A 23,820-nucleotide genomic window follows, 5' to 3' on the forward strand; every position below is an offset into this window, starting at 1 on the left:
CAGGTCTTCAGAACATCAGAGTTGGCAGGCCCCTCAGAGGCCGTCCACTGACCCACTGCCGAAATTTCTGGATGGGAAACATGCCTAGAGATTCAGAGAGCTTTTGGCTCCCAGGGTTGGAAAGAACCCTGAAGGTCACGTAGGCCCCCAGGCTGACTGACAGGTGGTGGGCCCCAGAGCAGGAGACAGCAGGGGAACCAGCCTCCTGCTCCCATCTCTAGGCTTCGGGAGTACAGCCTGCCTCTCACCATGCCTAGGAAGCAGTATCCCCTAATCAAGTGTCAAGAGCTTAACAAGGTGGACTCAAAGCCTAACACAGCCACTTGGTAGCTGTGTGGCCTCAGGCAAAATCACTCCCTCTCTCTGCAGCTCCATCTTCCCTCTGTCAAATAGGCTCATGCTGCCTATCTCACAGAAGCTTTATGTAACTTTACCTGTATGTGCCTTTACCGCCGCAAAACACTCATAGGCGACACCTGGCTTTCAGACTGTCCAGGAGCGACACAGACAATGGTGGTGGGAAGGAAGGTAGGCACTTCACACATTTTTCCTTTCTCCAGGCAGGTGTGAGGTTCACTCCCCTCCACAGAACCCTAATTCCTATTTATGAAAAGCCTCTGGCCTCTCACAAATGCCCTAGGCTTTTCCTAGCAAACAGGCAGCTTCCCAGTCCGGGCGGTGCTAAGGCTCACCCCTCCCTGCCTCAGGGCGCTCCTTTTGTTCCACTTCCCCTCTCAAGCACACAGCCTGAAGGGCTGCCCAGCTGGCCTTTTCTGAGAGAAAGTTTGGCAACCAGCATCTGAATGGAACCCATTAGTACCTGTTTGCAGCACTAATGTGAACTCCCACCCTGAGGCCTTAGAAACACTAAAGCTACAGAGTGTACCTCAGAACCGACTCCGCCTGGAACCAACCAGGTCAGTGGCCAAGACTCTTTCATTTTATTTCCAGTTTTCCACAACCCCCTCTCCTTCTAATGAGCTGCCTAGGCAACAGGCTACGCATTTAGTTAGCAATTGCACTTAACAGCCACAGATTGCCACTTTGGATGGTGTAACAGCACATTTGGTTTAATAAGTGTGCTGCCACTATGGTTTTCACATTTCCCTAGGCTGGAAACCACTCTGATAGGATAAAAGGCCCTTCAGACCTCCTAGGTCACTCATTGGTGCTGACCTCCTCCCGGGAACAAAACAGAAGAGGGTTGCTACCTAGGAGGAGGCTCCTTGAGGGTACAGTCATGGTTGTTGTTTTTAAACTGAGAATCATTAGCAAAAGATTCGTATAAGAAACAAAAATAGTGACAGGACCATGTAAGAGACCCTGAAGGACTCCTGGGAATGGTGCTGTGTGACGTCCAGAAAGGGCTGCCACAGCAGTGTGTGACATGTGATGTGTGTGGGTGTGTGTGTTTGTGAACATGTGAGTGTGCATGTGTGTCCTTTACCGAACAGCTTTCTTGAAAAACAAAAAAAGGTCCTGCCAGTTACATTGTTACAAAACAGCTGGAGGGGCACCCTAAAAGAAGTCCAAGCTGAGGCTCCTTTCAATTGTCACTCAGGTATGTCTTGACAAAGTCAAGGATTCCGTGGTTTTGATGCTAGTTAAGAATGGATGCCATCTACCCAGATGTTCAAGCCAAAAATCTGGAGGTCATCCTGGACTCTTTGATTCTCCTTACTCCGCATCTCCAATCCAGCAGAAAATCTTGTCTGCTTTACTCCAAAACAGATCCTAAATCCATCTACTTCTTCCCCCTCCACTGCCATCTGTGTGGCTCAAGTCACCATCAGCTATCCTCTGAACCAGGCCTCCTTCCAGGCCTCCCTGCTTCCACCCTTGCTGCCTCACAGTCCATTCTTTACACAGAAGTCGGGAGGATCTTTTAAAAACGTTAAGTCAGATCCTATATCTCTTTTTCCTGCCATGGCAATTATGGAAGCACATGTTCAAGATGGAAGCTCCACCAGCCTGGATCACTGAGTGACTAAGAAGAACACATCCCTCCCATCAATCCACATTGGACAGTTCCAAAGAGTGAGAATTTGATATTGGTGGTCACTGGAGCATAACTGAGCCTATCCTGACTGATGCATTGAATTCACGTGTATTTTGGGAGCAGGCATTATGGCTTCAGCTAAGTCCTAAAGAAGTGTGAGATCCCAAAGGGTTATATTAACCACTGTTCTAGAAGGAAAAGGGAGCTGGCTGAGTGAAGTACAATGTTCAGAGGGTGCAATTAGCAAACCTAGTTATGTACACCCTGGGAAGGGGCATGGTATTGATGAAAGAAGTCAAGCAAGTAGGCTGCTCAACAGTCAGGAAATCTGTACCAAAACAAGGATAGAGGACAGGCCTTTAGTCCTGGAGGAGAACTGGAATAGAAAGAAGAGTGAGTGGGCAGAATTTAGCAGAAGTCAATATGGTGGGGGTGGTAGGGAAAGGGGAAGGAATGGAAGGGAGGAGAAAACAACCTAGAGGCAGCATGGGTCTCCAAGGATCGCTCTTGGAGATGTCTGATATCAGATCAAATTGGCAGCAAGAAGCCCCAGGGACCAATGCAGAGCGCTGTTGTCACAAGTTCCCCAGCTCCTGGGTCTGCTGAAGCTAATGCAATATTTCCTGCCTTCGTCAGGATTTTGGCTCAGTGGCTGGAATGGTTCACCAAGCTGGCCAAAATGAACCCGCCTGGGGATAGCTGGGGGAAGAAGAGGCAGTAGAAATGAGGAGGGGCTTGCACGTCATATTAACAGCTGACAGTTGAGCGCTTATCTTGTGCCAGGTACTGTGGCAAGGACATTACATGCTTTCCTTATAATCCTTACACAAACCCCATAAAGTTACTGCAATTTTATGTCCACTTAGAGACACTGAGCAACTTGCCTAAGATCATACAGCTAGTAAATGTCAGAACCTGATTTGAAACTAGGATATCTCCTCCCCAACCTGTGCCTTTAACCGCTTTATTTTCTCTTTTTCCTACTTCTTGAATTTGTGTATTTGTTTTCCTTTTTCCTAATTTTTCATTTCACCCCATTTCCTGCCACTTGTTCAATTCCTTCTCCTCACAGTCCTCTACTTGAACATGAAAAAAAAAAAATTAAGTGCACCTTGACATGTCATCTATTTTTAATCTTTCTGTCATCCATCTTCTGGCTCAATGTCTCAGCATTTCAGCTTTCCATACATTGACAACTGACAAGTGACCCTTGCCTCTAACAGTAGTGAAGCAGGAAGGCTTTCGGACAGGGCGACCCTCACTGGGAAAAGAGGCAGTGCAGCTCTCTGTGCACAAACAACAAATGCAGGTTTATAACTCAGGTACTTGGAAGATCTAAACACTACTGGAGGGGCTTGGTAGCAATACTGCAGATATGAATTCTGTAAAAAGGAGGCCAATGCTTCCCTGGGAGCAGAGGTTTGGAGGGCTGGGAAACACTTGGTGTCTGTGGGAGAAATCCGAGTACTGATCTTCACTTATTATTGGAAACTATTTGGGATGGGCCTTTCTAGAGAGTCAGCTCTGGTGTCATGGAAAAGAAAAAGCACAAGGGTTGTTCTTAGAATAACAGGATTCTGGTCTGGTTTTGCCACTTATTGGCAGACCAGCACTGGGCAAACCATGATAACCTCTCTGGTACTCAGTTTCCTCATCTGCAAAATGAAGACAAGAGTCTTGTACCTTTCTCATGAGGATGATCTGGAGTGAGGATCAAATAACTTAATAACATCCAGAAAGCATCTCAAACTCAGTAACAATGATTCCTCCAAAGCCACCCATGCTCATGTACTCTTTATTCCTGAGGCAGGAATGAGCTTGGTAAGGAACAGAAGTGAGGCCAGCACAGCTGAAGTAGACCTGGTGAAAGGGGTGGGAGGTGAAGTAAGAGAGATTGGCAGGGAAGACAGAATGTGGAATCAATTCTGAATATGATGAGGTTCAAGCCACATGGCCACCCCTAATTGCAAGGAGGCGAGGAAGTGCAGTCCTGCCATGTGCCTGGAAGGATAGCCAGAGTCTGGGTGTGGTGGCTCACGCCTATAATCCCAGCACTTTGGGAGGCTGAGGCAGGCAGATTGCTTGAGCCCAGGAGTTTGAGACCAGCCTGGGCAACATGACAAAACCCCATCTCTACAAAAAATACAAAAATTAGTCGGGTGTGGTGGCACACACCTGTAGTCCTAGCTACTTGGGAGGCTGAGGCATGAGGATCACTTAAGCCTGGGAAGGTGAGGCTGCAGCAAGCCATAATCATGCCACTGCACTTCAGCCTGGGCAACAGAGCAAGACCCTGTCCCCCACCGCGAAAAAAAAAAAAAAAAAGTAAAAGAAACAAACAGAAAGAGAGCCTGAGTTGCACTAATGAAAACCTTCTATGCACACTACAATCTTGAATAGAGTTTCAGGGCACTCAAGCTCCTCCTTCAAGTCAATTTCTTAGAGCAGGATTAAGATCCCATGCTGGGTCAGTTCTCCAGCTTCGGCTTTGCCTTTGGACAGGGATTCCTAACCAGTTACATTAAGTTCTTAACCAAGTGTTACATGAAGAGAGTTAAGGAGGCCCATGAACTTGTATGTGAAAAGAATTAACTGTTTATTTTCACTAACCTCTAATTGAAATGATGAATATAGGCAACAAACCACAGAAGTGTTAGCAGTACCTGTGCCTTTGTCAGTAATAGAAATCACAGATCATACGATAGTTGTTGAAGGTATCTTGAAATTTCACTCATTCAATATTTTGGTAATTATAAGACCCAATGCTAAATCTTGCAATTTGAAATATGCTAAGAAGCACATATATTACTATATATCACAATTTAAAAAGTATTTTGATAACTGTCTTTCAGTACCATTGTTTTCCTTTGTAAGCCTAGGTATTTTATCTCATGCTTAAAAAACAATTAGGAAAACAACTGAGAACTTCAAAGTCTTAGGGGATAATTCACATCATGTTAGGTCCCTGCCCTGTCTTCTTCTCAGCTCGCCCTGTAAAATTGCCTCCACGGTAGGTCTGCCAAGTCTCATGTTTAAGACTTCATCTATGACAGTATGGGGAGTTATGCAGAAGAAAACTTGAAATCAAGTTCTGAAGAAGACTTCTGGGTACTAGAGTAGATTTGTGTGCGACTCAATTATATCTCCAGGAAATGGCCCAGGCTCTCCTACGCATCACTGCATGGCAGAAATATTGGCCTGACAAAACCTTCCATCGTTTGCTGCTGGCTTGCTGGGGCTAAGTCTTTCATTTCTCCAGGTCTTAGTTTCCCCATCTATGCTATGAAGGGTTTGGACTGGATGTCCAAACCACCTATGACAGCCCAAGTTTATGCTTCTGTACCATCTGCTTCCATGGGGTCCTAAAAAGAGGCCCAGTAGTACCGGGTGCCCCTCAACCTTGGCACCAAGTTTGAGGGGCCACCCCAGGCTCCTATACCATTTGGTAGAGGGGAAACAGTGCTTTCTCCAACTCCAAAAATGCCATCCACAGCCTTACCTCTTTGCTTTTGCTCATGCAGCTCCCCTTGCCCAGGACACACTCCGTATGTCCATCAGGGGTCCAGTCCAAAGCCAAGCATCACAACAAAGCTGTCACTGGCCACTTTGAACTCCCGTGACATTAGGCACAAAGCATCTTTTATTGCAATCTTCTTATGCATATGTCTGCTGTCCCCACCCACAGAGTCAACTCCTCTAGGTGAGACCCATATTTCCCCCTTTTCAGCATTTCCAGGCCCAATTCATTTCCTTTATGTTCAGGTATCAAGCCTAAGATAATGAATGTGTACAGTCCTATACAATCCTGCAGTTGAGTAGGCACTAAAGAATCAATTCCCCCAGGGTCAAGTCCTGGCTCTGTGGCTTACTAGTTAGCTCATTTTTTGCAGTGACTACTAACTTAGTTAATGCCACAGTGACAACATCCCCATGCCTGGATTTCTTCATCTATAAAATTGGGAAAATAGTACCTGTTTCAAATAAAGCAAAGATTAAGAAGCAAATACAAGTAAAGTGCTAAACACTTAGAAGTATTACTTATAAATTTTGTGTGACAAATATTTAATGCCTGCCAGGCTTATAATCTTCATAACATGCCTATGAAGTAGGTACTATTATTATAATGATCCCTAATTCACACAGAGAGAAGCTAATGCAAAGAGATGTCAGGCTACTTGTCCAGGGTCATAAAGAAAGCAAGTAGTAGGGCCGAGTGCGGTGGCTCAGGCCTGTAATCCCAGCGCTTTGGGAGGCAGAAGCGGGTGGATCACCTGAGATCAGGAGCTCAAGACCAGCCTGGTAAACATGGTGAAACCCCGTCTCTACTAAAAAAAATTACAAAAATTAGCCAGGCGTGGTGGTGGGTGCCTGTAATCCAGCTACTCAGGAGACTGAGGCAGGAGAATCGCTTGAACCCAGCAGGCAGAGGTTGCAGTGAGCTGAGATTGCACTGCTGCACTCCCGTCTGGGTCACAGAGCAAGACTCAATTTCAAAAAAAGAAAAAAGAAAGAAAACAAGTAGTAGAGTGAGGGATTCAAACCCAGGGAGGGTAGCCCCAAGGCCCAAGCACTTCACTGTTGTGCTAACTCTGCTACCTCTCAACAGCTATCCTTATTATCTGTCTTCTGCCAGTGTTAGACCAACTCTAGGTGCAAAGAAAATTAGGCCAAGTGGCAGGCTGCTTTCCTCTAGCTCGCTTTCTGCTGCTCCAGGTGCTTTTGATCTTCAAGGCACATTTTTGGTTCTTCTTCCCTCTTGCGGACTTTCACAGCCTGACCCCATTGAGTCCTTCCCTCTGATCCAGCCCTCATATGCACATTTGTGCTGCCAACCCGATGGTCAGCAAGATGGTGAATGAGACGAAGGAAGAAGAGTCCATCTGCTCCTTGTGGACAAACTGCTTAGTGAGAGAAGGCTTGCTCACACATTTTTGGAATTTCATGAATTTCTGTCTCTCAAATGAAGCATACAGTACAGTCAAGAAGACAAATAATTTAACCTGGGTCTCCAAGAGTAGGTCCTCTGAGCCATTAATGTTCCCAGCCCACTCTCATTTGTAGAATTATAGACCGAGCTGCAATAAGTCTCAGAGACATCCCAGTCTCTCATTTTACAAAGGGAGGAATCAGGACCCAGGAAAGAGAAGGAACTCGCCAGAGATACAGCAGGTACTCAATAAACATTTTTTTGCAAGAATGAAGGACCGATGATTCATATGCTCAAGAGGTGAGGAGCACAGTTTGTGAAATGGGACCAAGCTATTCTTTATCTCAAGTGCTTCATGTAAACTCCACACCCTGAACTCAGTAGCACCATTTGAGGAGGCACATTTTAAAAGTACACGTGTCTGGACATAACCACAAAGATTCTAATTTAATTAGCCTCAGAGGTAAAGCCCAGACATCGGTGTATGTATATATATATTCTCAAGGTGATTTTAATAAACAGCCAAGGTTGAAAACCACTGCTCTAAACCAATGGTTCTTGAGCTTGATTGCACACTAAAACCCCCTAGAGCAGGTTTAAAATTTGAGTGTGTGTGCACACACACACATCGATGTTTTGTTCAAAGTGTGCCCAGTGATTCTAAAATACAGTTAAGGTTGAAAACTAAAACCAATATCTATTACTTGACAGAGGGCAATTGAAAAGAAATAAATCATAGTTTATCTACTTAGTAAGTTCCATGAGGACAAATATTTTGGCCTGTCTTGTTCACTCCTGTATCTCCACCACCTAAAACAGTGCAAATTGTTTCTTGGTTTTCACTTCCCACTTGCCACTGTGGGCAGGTCAGTTTTAATATCTCTGAGTCTATTTTTTTCATTTCTCAAATAGAAGTAATAACTCACAGGGCTGTCATGGGAATCACATGAGATAACAAATGTAAAAGAGCTTCATAAATTAGAAAGAAAGGCAAAAATGCTAGTTAATTTCACAGAGAAAATTCAATTTCCTGTTTTTTCTCCCTGTGCCCCCCTAGAAATTTTGATTCTTTTTAATCTCACCAGATAAGTTCCTGCTGAATCTCCTGCAATCTACTAGAAAGCCCTCCATCGAATCCTATCCCAACTCAGTGCATTGAACAAAATCGCCTCCCTGATGGTGGTAAAAACATATTTATTTTCTGCTCCTTGCTTTCAGTAAAATCTATTCCCCATTGATTGTGATGGAGAATATGGACGGGCATTCAGATTCTGGATGTTCAACTTACTCCATAACTCTAAATTGTTTACTTTTCTCTGAGCCTGTTTCCTTATCAAGAAAATTGAGATAATAATGGTAACTATTTCATGCAATCACTGTGAAGATAAAATGAATTAATGATGTATATATTTTCAGGCACATAGAAAGCTCTTAAAGGTAACAATAAAAACATGGGTCTTTGTCCAAAGGTTTTTTAAATTAGAAAAGGAGGGTCATCTCAAGTATAAAAGTAAGATGAGGGTGATCTAGCTGTGACATCTGTCACTTTCTGCTATCTGGAGTTTATTTGACTGGCCAAATAGAAGTGCAAAAACTTGCCACTCCCTCTCCCTGTTAGTCACTCAGAAAATATGTATTGAGCACTTACTGCATACCAGGGCAGTGGGGGAACACAGACAGGAATAAAATACAACCCTCGAGGAGTCTGGTGGGAAATCTAAGCTCTTAAGACAAAAGGCCTCAGCCCAGACACCACTGTCAATTTGGCAGTGGTATATCCTATTGCAGGCAAAGTATCTAGGAGTCAATAACCACCTCTTGGGTGTTACGAGGTTCACAGTGTTGGTAACGGCAAAAATTACCAAAAAAAGCTAAGGGTAGGCATTAACTAATATAGCAGATTTATTAGATAATATGCAGAGGTTTAAAGAAATACAAAAACCCATCTCTTACTAGGCCAGTTAGTCATTCAACAAACATTCACAGTGTGCCTACTTCCAAACTAGATTTTGAAGAAAGAGGAATGAGTCAGCCACTATCCTTGCCCCTAAAAGATGGTAATACTTAACATTTGGGGGGGGGGTGATTTTTTGTTTACAAAGCCTTTTCCCATACAGGCTTCCATCTGATCCTCCTGACAAACAGAAAACAGAGACTCAGTACCAAAAATTACTCCATTAGCAAATACTGAATTGGGCTTACATTGGGCAAAATTAGCAAAGTAAGCCAAGTTGATAATCAGGGCTCTTTCTACTCTCAAAGGCCCATCACTAGCCTACAACCACCTAATGTAACTCTGATTTCCCTTGAGCTATAAGGAACTGTTTATACTCATCTAAATGTACTGGGATCACAAGGCCTCAATAGTTCTACCTTGTTTCCAAATCCTCACAACCTTTAAGATGGGCTTCAATTCTCCTAGGAAGAGACCTCTAACTTCTAGCTTCCAGTTTATCTAAGGCCAAGGGATGGCCAGGGTGTTCTTTCAAGTTCTAAAGAAGAGGGTCATATTACTTTCAAGAGGTGGTAAAAGAAGGAAATAAACATGAATTCAAAAATGGTCAATACATACTGGCAGTCTCTGCCTCCTACCCACAGGGTAGGTTACCTGGAGGAACATAGTGAAAAAAGCATAGCCGGAACATAGTGAAGGGAGTCAGAGAGGGCCATAAACAGGAAGGAATGCCTGAACAGAAGTCTGGGGGAATGAATAAGAGTTTTCAGGAAGACACGAGAGGAAAAAGCTATGAAAACCTTCCCTGCCTCGGTACTCTGTGTTTTTCACACTGGACCCTATGTGAAAGGGTCTGTAGCGAGGTCTGCAGCAAAGTTGTCTTCTTCCATACTGTCTCCCCAACTAAATACTAAGACTGAAGAGCAAAAGGTAAGTCTTATCACTTTGATATCACCAACACCTGGCAAAAAGCCTGGCAAAGTCATAGTACAATGAGTGGGGTAGGAATTACCCCTCAGAGTCAGCTGTAAATCACCAGATGAAAGATAAACTGCTTTCCTTTATTAAAGAACAGGAAAATTAAAGGGGAGAAGTATCTCAGCTACACCCAAACTCACCATTTCAAAGCACATTTAAACAGAACACAGAAAAGTTTTAAAGCCATAGTGAAGTGTTAAATGATTTCCATGTTTTCCCATCTAGAACCCAGAAGCAATGAGCCACCACAATTAACCAGTAACTCTGGCTGTTCATTGTGGAAAGCAGACATTTAGCCCGATCCCCAGACAGGAGCAGCACAGCCACGTCAAACAGCAGCCTGTAGCCCGGGCATCTGGAGGGTGGATGTTTCATCACCATAGAGAATAGCTCTGCCAGCAGGGACGCAGGAAGGGTGGAGCTGGCAGCAGATGGGGCAAGTTAAAGCCAGTGGGGGATTTAGAGGGGCTGTCCTATAAATTATCCAAGAACAGGGTATATCACTGACATATTTCTGTATACCTGGTGGCTGGTGGCACCTGGCACTACAGGACCGCTCATACTGTTGGGCGCAAGTTGTACCCTGCAAAGGGGTCTCAAGTTGGAGACACAATTCAGCCAAGCCCAATGTCTTGTCTGACTGCACATGGAGGAAGAAGTACCTTTATTTAGTTACTATGCCCAGAAAGCGTGACTTTTTAAAATTGGTCCACCCAGAGGAGTGGCTTCTCCTAATTAATCCACCCAGGGAAAGCACCCTTTGCCATCCCTCTACCTGGAGGGGACACCTGCTTGCCAAATTTCTACCAGCTCCCTCTGGCATCTTACGAGAGTGAAATAAATGTTTAACAGGACAAAGAGATCCTTCTCCTTCACTAGCTCTTCCCATTCCCTCATGACCCCACACCCCACTTGCATCAGGTAGTCTGGAAGCTACAGGCACAAAATATAAAACCTCTGTGCAAGCCAATAACATTTGTTTCCTAAATCTACCATTTTCATTAACTCAGAATTATGGGAAAAAAGATTTCATTGGGTTATTTTGCAACAGGGAGTAAACTTATGTAACTCTTTATTCCAAGAGGTAATACAGGCTGGAAATTGGAATACAGGGAGACTTTGCTATCCAAACTCCTCAAGAAATGAGTTTTCTTAACGGGTAAGTTTCCTGGGAGCTGGAATGTGCCCCACTTTTCAGTACTGAATCTTTTCTTCAATTTTCAGCATTTCGAGTGGAACTCTTCCTGAACACGGCCTTCTCAGCCTTCTTAAACAGATTCCTCTGGAGATGCTGAAGCCTCTTTTTCTTCTTTTAAATAGAGTCAAGTTCTCCCTATGTTGCCCAGGCTGGCCTTGAACTCTTGGGCTCAAGGGATCCTCCTGCTTAGGCTCCCAAGTAGCTGGGACTACAGGCCTGTGCCACCTCTCCCAGCTACAGCCTATTCTTGATGTCTTATTTATCATCCTTGATGTACAGTATTGCTTGGGAGGCAAACTATAGGGGTTACCTTTAGCATCTCCCCTTTCTGATCACACTATGGAGGGATGCCAAAAGTGCCCCCCATAGTTCTCCCTTTCCCTTTGTCCCCCTTGCCCTAGTACTTCCCGGGGGGCTGTTGACAGGGTCACATAAGTGGATGTCTCAGGACCCCAAAATAGCCACAAGAGAGGTTCTGCACTGGAAATCCAAACACACAGCCACCTACCTACCCGGAGATCCCTGTGCCCCAGTCCTCTTCCTTTCTCTAGGTGAGTGTTGGCCTAGATCCATACTCTAAAACTATTTCTGTTGGGATCGTGAAGGGAAAAAAGATAAATACTCTTTCTTCTGCATTGCATTTGTTGAAGTATAAATGGGATCAAAAGTACTCAATACGTTTATACATTCTATTGTGCAAGTGGAATGAAGAACCCCTGTTATAGATGGTTAAAGCTGGGAGAGACCACTCCAAAGTTTCCTGACTTATTTGAACACACAGTCCTTTACAATTATATTTGTGGATACAAATACAAAATACAAATGTGGATAATACATTTCACTCTTATGCCCTATTATTAACACAATAATCTAGCTGCATGAAAGAGTGTGCCACATCAGAGAACATGGAAAAGCAGAGTCTGATCTAGACATTGATTTGGAGGCAACCATTCCAACTTCTATTTGGAATTTCTGGCACAGCCTATTTCAGAACACTAAGTATTACAAACTGGAAGTTTCTTTCCTCTTGCCTATACTCTGACGAGCTTGTGCATAGTGGAGTTGTTACATTCTGTTGCAAAAAATAAATAAATTGAGATTGACCTGGTATAGGGATCCAACCCAGTAACATCATAGGTGATATTAAGTGGCAGTGACGTAAGAAAACAAAAATGCTGTTCTTGTTTAAAATGTTAGTGGGTTTTGATGACATGTTATAACCAAAATATGTAAAATAAAAGATGTTTTACTCTACCTCACCATATATTTAACCTTTTTATTAACAAAATAAAATGGTTTCATGTTTCTAATTTCCTATGTTTTCTCTCTCTCTTTTTTTTTTTTTTTTTTTTGAGATGGAGTTTTGCTTTTGTCACCCAGGTTGGAGTGCAATGGCGCAGTCTTGGCTCGCTGCAACCTCCAACTCCTGGGTTCAAGCGATTCTCCTGCCTCAGCCTCCTGAGTAGGTGGCATTACAGGCATGCGCCACCACACCTGGCTAATTTTTTGTATTATTAGTAGAGACAGAGTTTCACCATGTTTGGCCAGGCTGGTCTCAAACTCCTGACCTCAGGTGATCCACCAGCCTCGGCCTCCCAAAGTGCTGGGATTACAGGCATGAGCCACCGCGCCCAACCCCTATGTTCTCTTACAATGTTGAATAATATATTGGCCAGGCACTGTGGCTCACACCTGTAATCCCAGCACTTTGGAAGGCCAAGGTGGGAGGATCACGAGGTCAGGAGTTCAAGACCAGCCTGACCAACATGGTGAAACCCCATCTCTACTAAAAATACAAAACTTAGCCAGGCGTGGTGGCGGGTGCCTGTAATCCCAGCTACTCAGGAAGGCTGAGGCAGGAGAATCACTTGAACCCGGGAGGCGGAAGTTGCAGTGGGCTGAGATCGCACCACTGCCCTCCAGCTGGGGGACAGAGCAAGACTTAGTCTCAAAAAAAACAAAAACAATATATATATATTGGATATATATATATATACACATAACTTAACCTTGTATTATTACTGCTTACAATTAATTCATCTGTGAGACCATTTTTTTGTCACTTTAATCTAAGTCTACATCATAGCTCATGCTCATTATCCACAAATATAATTTGTAAAGGATTGCGTGTTCAAATAAGTCGGGAAACTGGTTCTCTCCCAGCTTTAACATTTATAACAGGGGTTCTTCACCTAAGCTGCATGGTAGAATCACATGGGAACTTTTAAATAGTACTGTTTCCTGGGCCTTGTCCCCCAGAAATTCTGGATTTATTGGTATGGGGTGGAGCCACAGCATTAGTACTTTTTTTTTTTTTTTTTTTTAACATTTAGGGTAAATTTTACCAACATGTTGTACTGATTACAGTGGACTTTATTTTAAGCATCACTATATCTTGGTCAATAATATCTATTGTTGTACATAATGATTTTGTGTAATTATTAAGAATGTAGCAAAACATTAACAAATTTAAAAAAACTCTCTAGGTGCTTTGAATTGGCAGCCAGAGTCTATATGAGTCTATGGCTGTAATTAAAAAATGAAAAATGCAATCAGACATGCAGTGTGAAGGATTCTACCCAGGGAGATGGCTGGATTGCCTGGTGGCCAGGGCATCTTGTAGACACTGCTGAGGTGTGCTTATGTCCTTGAGGCTGCCTGGCTGTGAGCTCAGGATTTCCTTGCTTCGTATCCATGCTGGTTAGAGTTAGGCATGCTGGGCCCTCAGGCAAACTGCCCAGTACTTTACTGAAACACGCTTAGGTCCCATAAGTTCTGTGAGAAGGTGTTTCTTCACCCATAAACCAGGCTGGTTCTGTAAAACTGGTGAGCTCAACCAGGAGCCATGCAGACGTCCCAAGGGGAAGAAAACAGACAGCCAGCGAGACACTTGGACAAGAGCTCTGCCCAAAGGCAGGGGACGCTGCCTGGCTGTGGGGCTTGCATCCATCCTCTGCTGCTTCATTCAAGCCCCTCCTTGGCAGCCCAGCCTGGCAGGTTCTGTGGTCAGCCAGCACCACATATTCCCTGTGACAATAAACATGTCATAGCTGCCATGATTCTTGGTGGTGCCTCAGCTTTAGTTCCAAAGAATGTTTTCTCCCTTGGTTGGCGAGGCAGTGAACAGATGTCAGTGGGGGAGAATGAAGGGAGGAGTCAGAGGAAAGGAAAATCCTTGGGTTGGGAAAGATGAGCTGACAGCCTCAAAAGCTAGATGCGGCTCCTCCGTGGGCACACAAACGTTCTTTACATATTCTGGAAAAGGGAAGAATGGCTGCAATTTGGAGCTGTCTAGGAACATTCTTATTATAACTTCATCTTGACAGTACCCCCATCCAGGGATTTCAACAGGCTTCGTGGAATTTCACCTTCTTAGTATTTAGTGATGGTGTGCACGGTTGCAGCATAGGCACCAGGCATTTCATTAATACATACATTATTTTGGATCCTCACAACAACCCTGTGAACTGGGTAGTGTTTAACCCCATTTTACAGAAGAGGAACTGTGCCTCAGAGACACTAGAGTCAGCTAGTAGGTGCTGGGCCAGTGGGACTTCACCTGGAAGCTGACGATTCCAAATCCAAAGATCCTTTTCCTTAACATGTCATCCATTATCTTTTCTATTTACCAAAAGTAATAGATGTTGATTTGGAAAATTTTAACAAATACAGAATGGTAGAAGGAAAATAATATCACTCATCCCCATAATCCCATCACCCTGAGATAATCATTGTCAGCATTTTGGCATAGGTTTCTCCAGTTTCCTCTTATGTGTATGTGTCTATGTGGGTGCTCTATTTTAGATGATATTGTACACAGTAAATTTTGTCTTTGGTTTTTACTTAGCATTATTTTGTGCATTTCCATGTAGCCTTATAATTCATTTAGAGCATAGCTTTTCATGGCTGTATATTAGTCTATCACATAGACCTAGGAAAATGTATATAACCATTCCCCTATTATTGAATGTTTAAGTTATTTTCCTTTTTCTGGCTAATGCAAATAACCAAAAAATGCAGTGGGGATTCCCTGAACATTTCCCCCCCCCCGCCAATATCTGATTATTTCTTTAGCATAAAATCCTGGAAGTAGAATTACTGAGTCAAAGGAGACACTCAGTGTATAACAACAAGGCCTGTCTTGCTGACAACTCGGAGATACCACCTCCTGCAAGGGCAGAGAACCGCCCTCGCCTTCAGCCCCCAAGGACCAAGGATGTTAACGTAAGGAGACCTCAGTCACCTCCGGGCCTCCTAGTCTGGGGAAATAATTTGAGTTTGGTATTTTTCAGTTACTGGGGATCAGGCTATAAATTGTCAGGCAGCTAATTACACTGTTCTCGGAAGCAAAGGATTCCAGTCAAAATTAAAACAGCTGATAGATACATTTTTAAAACTCATCTCCTCGAGTCAATTTTCCAAAAAAAAAAAAAAAAAAATTCTGATTTTCCCCTTGATGAATTACAGACGATTCTGAAGAATCCATGCTATTCAGAAAGAAAAATAATAATAAAAGATACCGTCAAGCCTCAAATGTCCCCACTCACAGAAAAGCAGGGGCATAAATAATACATTTAGCTTTGGAGTGCAACTGGATACACAGCCGGGGACACACAGGCAGGTAGACTTTTGCTTTCTCTCTTTTTCTCACTGTGGCTCGGAGCCCCTCCTGCTCTGTCTGGCCTTTTTAGAGGGGCCCAGGGCCTCGCCCTGCAAAGCATGAAGGAGCCGAGTTTGACTGGGTCTCATCTGCCCAAGGATAATGAAAACTTGAAGGTTGATAAAGAAAATCCACAGTTAGTTAATATTACAACTTCATTTGAACCATGCATTTTAAACTTCTCAAGACCCTCATATCCAACTCCCTGACAAACAAACAGGATGTGAGGAACTCCCCACTCCACCTCCACCCTGGGGGCTCATTCTGAGTCAGGAGGTGCCTTGCTCCCTCTCCTCCTGAATCACTGGCAGTGAATTCCTCCCCCACACCAGCTCTCTCACATATCCAGGGCTTTGCACAGGCTACTTCCTGAGCCAGGAATTCCCTCCCCCGCCCTCTTCAATCTTCAACGGCCAGCTCCAGATCATCCTTCAGAACTCAGACATCACATCTTCCTGGAAGCTTTGCTCAGCCTCTGTCCTGAGTAAGGTGTGCCCCCTCTGCCTTGCCCTGGTAGCCTAGACCTTGTCTCCACAGTACTACGGCTCACTGCTCTCCCCACTGGACTGTGGACCTGCATCCTAGTTCTACTCTGTATCCCCAGAAACCAGCACAGGGCAGGGCCCAGAGTCAGGTATTCAATAAGTGTGCAATGGCTAGAAAAAAAGAAAGAAGGTATTCAATCTAACAGGTATTTATTAAGTGCCTATTAGGTGCCAAGCATTGTTTTGGGAGCTGGAGACACAAGAGTAAAAACAGATAAAGACTCCTACCCTCCAGGAGCTTATATCTTATTGAGGAGCTTACATTTTAGAAAGAGAGAGAGGGAGGAAGGGAATGGAAGGCAGAAAAGGAGGGAGGGAGGGAGGGAGGGAGGGAGAGAGGGAGGGAGGAAGGGCTGCCTAACTGCTCAAACCTCCCAAGTTAACTGACTGATACCCAGTGGTCTTGCGCATGACCTCATACAAAGCACTTTACTGCAAACCACTTGTACACTTAATAAACATACCTCCTGTTCGTGGCATTATTAAAGTAGTCTTGACTGTTAAGGTATTGCCATCCTGTGCACTCTAACTTGAAAACTTCAATGAGGGCTTATTTGAGTGAAATCATGGAATTCCACAGAGCAGGGAAGAGCTGATAGCTTGAACCAGGAAGGCCAGCGATTTCCAACTGAGAGTAGAGGACTCTAGAGGACCATAGAGTTATCACAAGAAGTCTGTAAGTTTGCAGATCCGCCAAGCATTGTCTACGGACTGAATAAGCACTACTCTTCATATGCGTGAAGATAACATTATAATGTTTAAAACTGCAAATTCATTTAAAAGCATTGCTAAATTCACAGTAACACTAACAGAATGACAGATTGGTTTTTATTTTTGTTTTTACCATAGCCGATTCTAAAAGTCCAAATTCCATCTTTGGACCCCAAACTGAACTGAGCAGAAGAATCTTCTGGTATGTGATCTAGGGTCCTGGTTCTGGTTATCAGCTCTCCTCCACCTAAATAAGACCTGATACTCAGGACCACACGCTGATGTGGTGGGGAATGAGATGGCACCTACCTCTGCAGCTTGGGAGCTCCTCGAAGGGAGACATTGGGTCTTATTTACCTCTGGGTCTTTAGCACCCAGCACAAAGGTCAGACAGGGCCCAGATGCAGTTGTGCCCACTTTTCAAGGCTAGAAAATAATAATCTAAGGAAAAGATGATTTGAGACCTTCAGAGAGGGAATACAGCAGCAAAGCCAGTGAGCCTGTTAAGCTACTTGAGCACTGAAGGATAAGAAATCCATACCCGGTAAATGTGTATGCTAAATGCATTTTTGGCAATAATTTTACTTTCCTGTTCCCATTGGTTTTTAATAAAAGGTGCCTTCTGAAATGCCAACTAGCCTCTACAAGAATAACAGAAAATAGTCCAGATGCAGGTGTGTGGCAAGTAGTGTCCACAAGTGGATTGAAAGCTACAAGGGAGAAGAACAGGTATAAAGATGGCAGAAGGATCAAGAGGGATTGCGGCAGTGTCAGGGTCACTATCCAGCCACCCCTTCCCACCTGAAGATCATTTTTCTGGAGCAATTTTCCATCCAAAGAAGACTATGTTTTGCTTTAACAAGAGAGCCTGTTGCCTCACACCTATTCTCTATATGACATAAGTTTGACCTTCCTTTCTCCTCTCCAGCTTCAGCTCACCCCCGGCCACAACTACAGAACCACAGGGTGCCCTCAGTTACTAAAGGTGACAGGAGTTATTTCTCATCCTGGACAAGTTCCAACTAGAGAAAATGCCAAGACAGTGACTCTCGAAGAACAACTGACTTTGAACTTAGCATCACTGCAGAGGGCAGAGCACTAGTCTGGTTGTCAGAAGGCATGGCTTCTAGGTGGAGGCCTCCTGTCACGGATCTCCTGTGTGACCCAGCTGGTACCACATTCCCATATCAGCAGATTAAATACATGATTAGGCCACCAACAGCAGGGGTACAAAAGACAGAGAGGAAGAGAGAATCGAGAATCTAGTAAGATATTTTAATTTCAACATCCATGTGAGCTTTGAGTCATTTAAAAAGAGTAACATTTTTATTTACAGATTTAGTATTGCTTTCACTTGGAATTACATATGGGGAGGCACTAAAATTTTTTCAGCACTCATGACTACTGAAGGTCTTGATCCAGCTGGGTGCCTTTGGACAGGTACCATCCCCTTTCTGGGTCTGGAATGTCAAGTGTTATGACACATATGGTGGTTAATGACTGAATTGTTGGTACCACACCAGAGAGGTACAGGAACAGATGATGCAAACGTACCACTCTCCTCCTTAAACCTAATCAGTTTCATCAAGGTCAAGGTTGAGCCCAAGAGCCATAAGTTGAATCTTCTCCTATTACTCTACTATTCCAACATCCTGACACTTTTATCACTTTAGCTGTTCATGTGTCTAAAAAAAGAGAGGATTAAATTTCTTTTTTCTAAAGTGGAAGAAATTCTAGTGGACATTTTGGTATCCAAATTTCCAGGGAAGATGTTTTCAACACATGGAAATACCATGAAGCAGACCAGGAATTTCATGGTATTTAAAAAGAAAATGGAAAGTGGGGTGGAGTGGGAAGAGAAAAGAAAATGGGTTTGCTTCCCCCTCTGTACTCTGTCAACTCTCTGTCCCAAGAGCCTCTGGGGATGAAAGGTAGGACAGAGACAAAGTAAGCCCTGGCTGAGTGCCTGTTCCAAGTCCCCAAATTCCTGCCACCCTCCCCACTCCATCTGACTCAAGAGGCCATCTCTTCTCCTCATTAGCAAGGACGGTCAGATTCAGGGTCCACAATACCTCGTCTAATGGCAAACTCGTTGCAGTCCGGAGGTGCTTTTTTTCATTTTTTCATCTCCGTATAGATTTACAACAGTCTATCCTCACACTGGAATTATGATTTAAACACAAATAAACCAGCTGTCCTTTCTGATTTGGAGCCAGAGTTGCCATAAAGTTGGAAAATCAAGAGGTAGGAATTTTACATAAAGATGAAGAGGGAGTTTCCACCATGGACCCAACTGGCTGTATTCAAGCCAAAATAATCGTAAGAAGCAACAGAACATCTTTCCCACAGCAAGTTCATGAGCTGGTGTAACATGATAGTTCTCCAGTGTTGTTAAACATACCTAGAATTATCTAGCCCTTCGGTGACTTCCTTGATGGCAAAGGAGATATTATATCCCTAGGCGGATGGCCTGATTGCTTTTGTAATTACCATCTAAGCACCTACAAACATTATATAGATCTCCAAGGGAGGAGTTGGAAAGCTTAGATTGACTCAGCATATGGTGGCAGGCATGGAGCTATTTCCCAATGGCTTTGACTATACCATTTTTTAGATGAAGAACCCAGCGTACAGACCACAGATGCAATAAAACAGGACACATTCAAAACCAGATGTGGGGAAAACCTCAACTTATAGGCAGGGCCATGCCTAGGGTGTGGCAACTGCCACAGATCCACAACCACAGGGGCCTTCTGCAGTCCTGTGGTCTACCCTCTCCTCCTTCCATCCCCATCCCTCACACCATACCAGTTACAAGAGCTTTTAGGGCAGTCTCAAAGGGGTTCAAGTTACCAAAGAACAGCCTTCAGTGGAGGGTGGGGGGGATGTTGCCAGGCAACGAGCCTAGCCCAGTCCACCCCTGTAACCTTGAAGATGGTGGGGGCATGACCCATGATTGTGATTGTGTAGAGAAGCACCTTGAACTTCTCCAGCATCCACTTTCTCCTCCTCCATCTCGATCCTCCTCTCTTGATCCTCCCCCTGCTGCTTCTCAGGGCCTCAGCCCAGCCTGCAGGCTATGGGCCAGTCTGACTTGCCACTACTCAGTCAGTGGCAGCCAAGTTGTCACTGCAGGGAGGCTATATGCTGCTGGCCTGTCAGCTGTCATTCACTCTGGCCATGTTGCTTTCCAACCTTCCTCCCACCTTCCCAGGTTTCTCCTGCCCCACGGTCAGAATAAATAGCTAGAGGAAGAATCTGAGGGAAATCCAGACAGATGGAGGATATGCAGGGTAAAATGCTGACCCCCAGCAAAATGGTCAGTAAGGGAGTGGGAGTCCTAGGAGGAAAACGCATAGGGAAGAAAAAAGGGCAAGACATGACAATGTTCATTTATTTACTTATTTACGGTCAAAATCTAATATTCAGCTTGGTGAACACCCTGTTGAAGCTTATGCCTGAGCAACAAGGGAGTGGCCAGATGGTGCACTGATTATGCTCCCCAACTCTTTTTGCATTTGGCACTTATGTTCAGACCATTGCTGAGAAGGCCTAATTTCAGTGCTACCCAATCACAGCTCCTAAAGAGAAAAGTGTGCACTGAGAACTTCAAGGGGAGTCTAGGGTAGGGCATTAGACCAGAAAATGGAAAATCAGACCTTTTCACCAACTTACAGAAGGTAGTTGTGTTCCATTTATGCAGCAGTCCCTTGGGTGCCTCTGAGCCGTGGGACACGTATATTCTCAAAGGCAAGAGGCCACACCAGGGATGAGAGATGGCCACTCTTGCCATTCTTGAAAACTGCCAAGAAGCCAAACCAATGGTAATTTAACTTAACAATTGTTTCTCCCCATTGCAAGCTATCCATTGCATAAAGCCATCTCTTTCTAACCTAGCAGATCACTGGAGAGGGTTAGGTCCCAAAGGTGACTTGGTGAAGCCTTGCCTTCCCTCCCACAGAAAGGGCTCGCTAATTCAGTGGACAGGAAGGTAGAGTTGAAAAAACTGTCCTTAACTTACCCTACTGAACTCAGTAGGTGGCTCTCTGCAAACTGTGTAGGGATTTTGAAAACTAATCCTCAAGCTGACTTATCAAATTTCCCCTAGACTAATCCTGTAATCAGTGGGACCCCAGCAAAAAACTGAGCCCCTGCCATGCAGAGGTTCCTGGTCCAATGTCTACATACCATCTGGCAGTCATCTGTGGCTTCCACCTTTCTTTTCTAATAGGATCCAGTTCATTTATCTCCACCAGAGGCCTCTGCCATCCACCTCAGAGGTCAGAGACCTTTATGAAGAGAGGTGCCAGGGCCTGACTCCAGTACTTCTGGAAGGGGTGGGGATGGGGTGGGGTGTGTAATGAAGAGGGGCTGACCCAGGCATTTCTTTCCCAAGTTAGCTGGAGGCTTGCACTCAGAAATCAGCCAGTAGTCATCTTCTGCCTCCATCGGAAACTTTCTGGCCACACTGCTACTTCTCTCCCCAGCTTTCTGGAGGAACCGATTGGCCCTGGTACCTGGCATGCCCCAGCTGTAGTCAGCATTTCCAGCCTACTCAGTCCCCTTGCTTTCAGCAGAAGCTCGCTCTCAGAGCAGAAGCCCACACTCTCAGGGGCACTGCATTTCCACAGACAGAGGATTCCCCATGTAAAGTGTTGGGATCCAAAACAGTAAAGGACAAGGGCTCGTGTAGCCCCCTACCCTCTCACACGTCCCGCGTGCTCAGTGAGGGCACCACTGGGATCCAGTGTTTCCCAGGCATGGCTGATTCCTAAAGTGAATGCACTTCAGGAAACTGATAATAACTTCTTTAAATGATTCTCTCCAGCAAATAGCAGCTGGACCCTAGCGGTAGGGGGTAGGGGGTCAGCGAAACCCCGGACATTCTCCCCTCCCCCCCTCCCGGCCACTCCCCAGCACAGCTGCCCAAAACGTGCGGAGAGAAGCAGGCGGGAGGGCGCTCAGTCACTCCTATGAGTGCGAGCCGCGTCCACGCTCCAGCGGGAAGTTGCACAGGTTTAAAGCCAGTAGGCACCACCGCCGGTTCCTGCCGCCGCGTAGGTGGCGGTCAGCTCCAGCGCGCTTTCTGAAGTGGCCAAGCTCCTAGACAGGAGCAAAGAAGCCAGCGGCTCGGCTATTTGGCTTCCGACGCGGAGATGATGAGGGGGGCGCCGAGGACCTGGGGCTAGGTGGGTGGGTGGGGGAAGTATCGCCCAGGCCGTCCTGGACCCAGCGGGTCCCCCCCCCACCCAAATCCCCAGGAGGCGGCCACCAACCCCAGGGCCGGGAGTCCCAAGGGCACGGGGCCACTCCGGACGGCGCGACCGGGTGAAGAGCAGGAAGTTCCAGCGGTAGGGCGGCGGTGGGGCGGAGGCGGGGCGGAGGCGGGGGTCGGGGAAATGGGATCCCCTCACTCCCCGAATGGAGGGGAGGGGAGGGGCGGAGAGAGGCGGGGAGAGGGTGGGCACAGCGCTAAGCGCCGACCGGCGCCCCCAGAGGCGGGGTAGACGCGGGGCCGCGAGCCACCGGGGCGCCGTTTTTACCTAGCTCTTCCTCGTCCTCCTCCGGGCCAAGCAGGCGGCAGGGAAGGCGGCGGCGGAGGCGCACGGTGCGCCGGTACAGGCTGTCTGTGCGGCGCCCCAGGGCCAGCAGGTGCCCCTCGAGGTCCTCGAGCAGAGCCAACGAGTGGCCACAGAGGTCAGCGAGCTGCCGGAGGAGGCTGAGCGCGGCCAGGTGGCTCACGTCGCTTAGCTCCGCCAGTTGCTGCGGCGGGTTGCGCGGGCACAGGCGCTGGGGTACCACCGTGCGCCTGTAGAACGGCATCCCGGCCGCGGGCGCGGGCGCAGGGGACCAGCTTGGCGGCGCGGCGGACTCACCCCGAATGGCGCCCCTGGCCCGAGCGCCCCTGAGAGGCGGCCCCACCTCCGGGTGTAGCAGGCCCCTGGGCGCGGGCCGGAGAGCGTGCGGGCGCCAAAGACGACGGGCGGGTAGGCTGACTGACGGGCTCCTCGCCTAGAGCGCCGGCTCCCCCGGGGCTGCACACTCGCCGGAGCCACCAGTCCCTCTGACTCTGCTTCGCCGGGCTCCTCCTCCTCCTCCTCCTCCTCCTCCTCCCCCCCCCCTTTTCTCCTCCTCCTCCTAGCTCTGCTACTTCGGGATCCCCCCACCCACCTTTTTTTTTTCTTCTGCGGTCAGAGATTCGCAGATTAACGCTTGATCCGGGAGAGGGGGAAAGGGAAGTAGGAGTAAAAAGAGCGAGCTGGAGCGTGAAAGAAGGAATGTCTGCGTGAGAGGGGACGTGAGGTACGGTATAGGATGTGTGCCCCGGTCCTCATGAGGAGCTCCACTCCCAGTTCTGATGGTTGAAGTTATTTTCTGCCTCTTTTGTTAACTTAAACTTTTTCTTCATAATTACCAAAAAAACAAAAACGAAAACAAAAATTCAAGCACACCCGCGCCCACACCAGCGGGTAACCAGCGAAGACCGACCGAATAGTTTGACTTCATTGATCTAGCTTTCCTTTCCCAAACGTACTCGGTGCCACACACGAGCTAGACTAGGCTGTGAATGCAACCTTCTAGCACCCAGGAGCTTGGAAATAAGGACCGAAGAACCAAATATCTTATTCGACTGTTCAGGAAGACAGTGTCTCTAGGGAGTCCCACAGTGCCTGGACACTGTAAAGCCATTGGAGTGGATGAATAGAAACAAACCCATTTTCTGGAACAATAGATTCAATTCAGATAGAGGGACACTACTCCAGTTTATGCAAAAAGAGAGCCCAGGGACGCCTCCTTCTGGTAGGGTCCGCCAGCTGGGATAGGCTCTATCCCTGGCCAGGCTGAGC

General features: G+C 46.1%; 1 protein-coding gene across 1 annotated transcript in view; it reads right to left on the reverse strand.

Annotated features, from left to right (window-relative positions):
- The window catches only part of LOC105464734 (NHS like 2), a 237,247-nt gene extending 214,428 nt beyond the window's left edge, over positions 1-22,819 (reverse strand). The window contains exon 1 of the mRNA XM_011712762.3: positions 22,516-22,819. Within this exon, the coding sequence (XP_011711064.1) occupies positions 22,516-22,795 (280 nt within the window). The 5' untranslated portion in view covers positions 22,796-22,819. The remainder of the gene's footprint in view (positions 1-22,515) is intronic.
- Positions 22,820-23,820: the final 1,001 nt, after the last annotated feature.

Source organism: Macaca nemestrina, chromosome X (genome assembly GCF_043159975.1).
Source record: "Macaca nemestrina isolate mMacNem1 chromosome X, mMacNem.hap1, whole genome shotgun sequence".
Classification (NCBI taxonomy): Eukaryota; Metazoa; Chordata; class Mammalia; order Primates; family Cercopithecidae; genus Macaca; species Macaca nemestrina.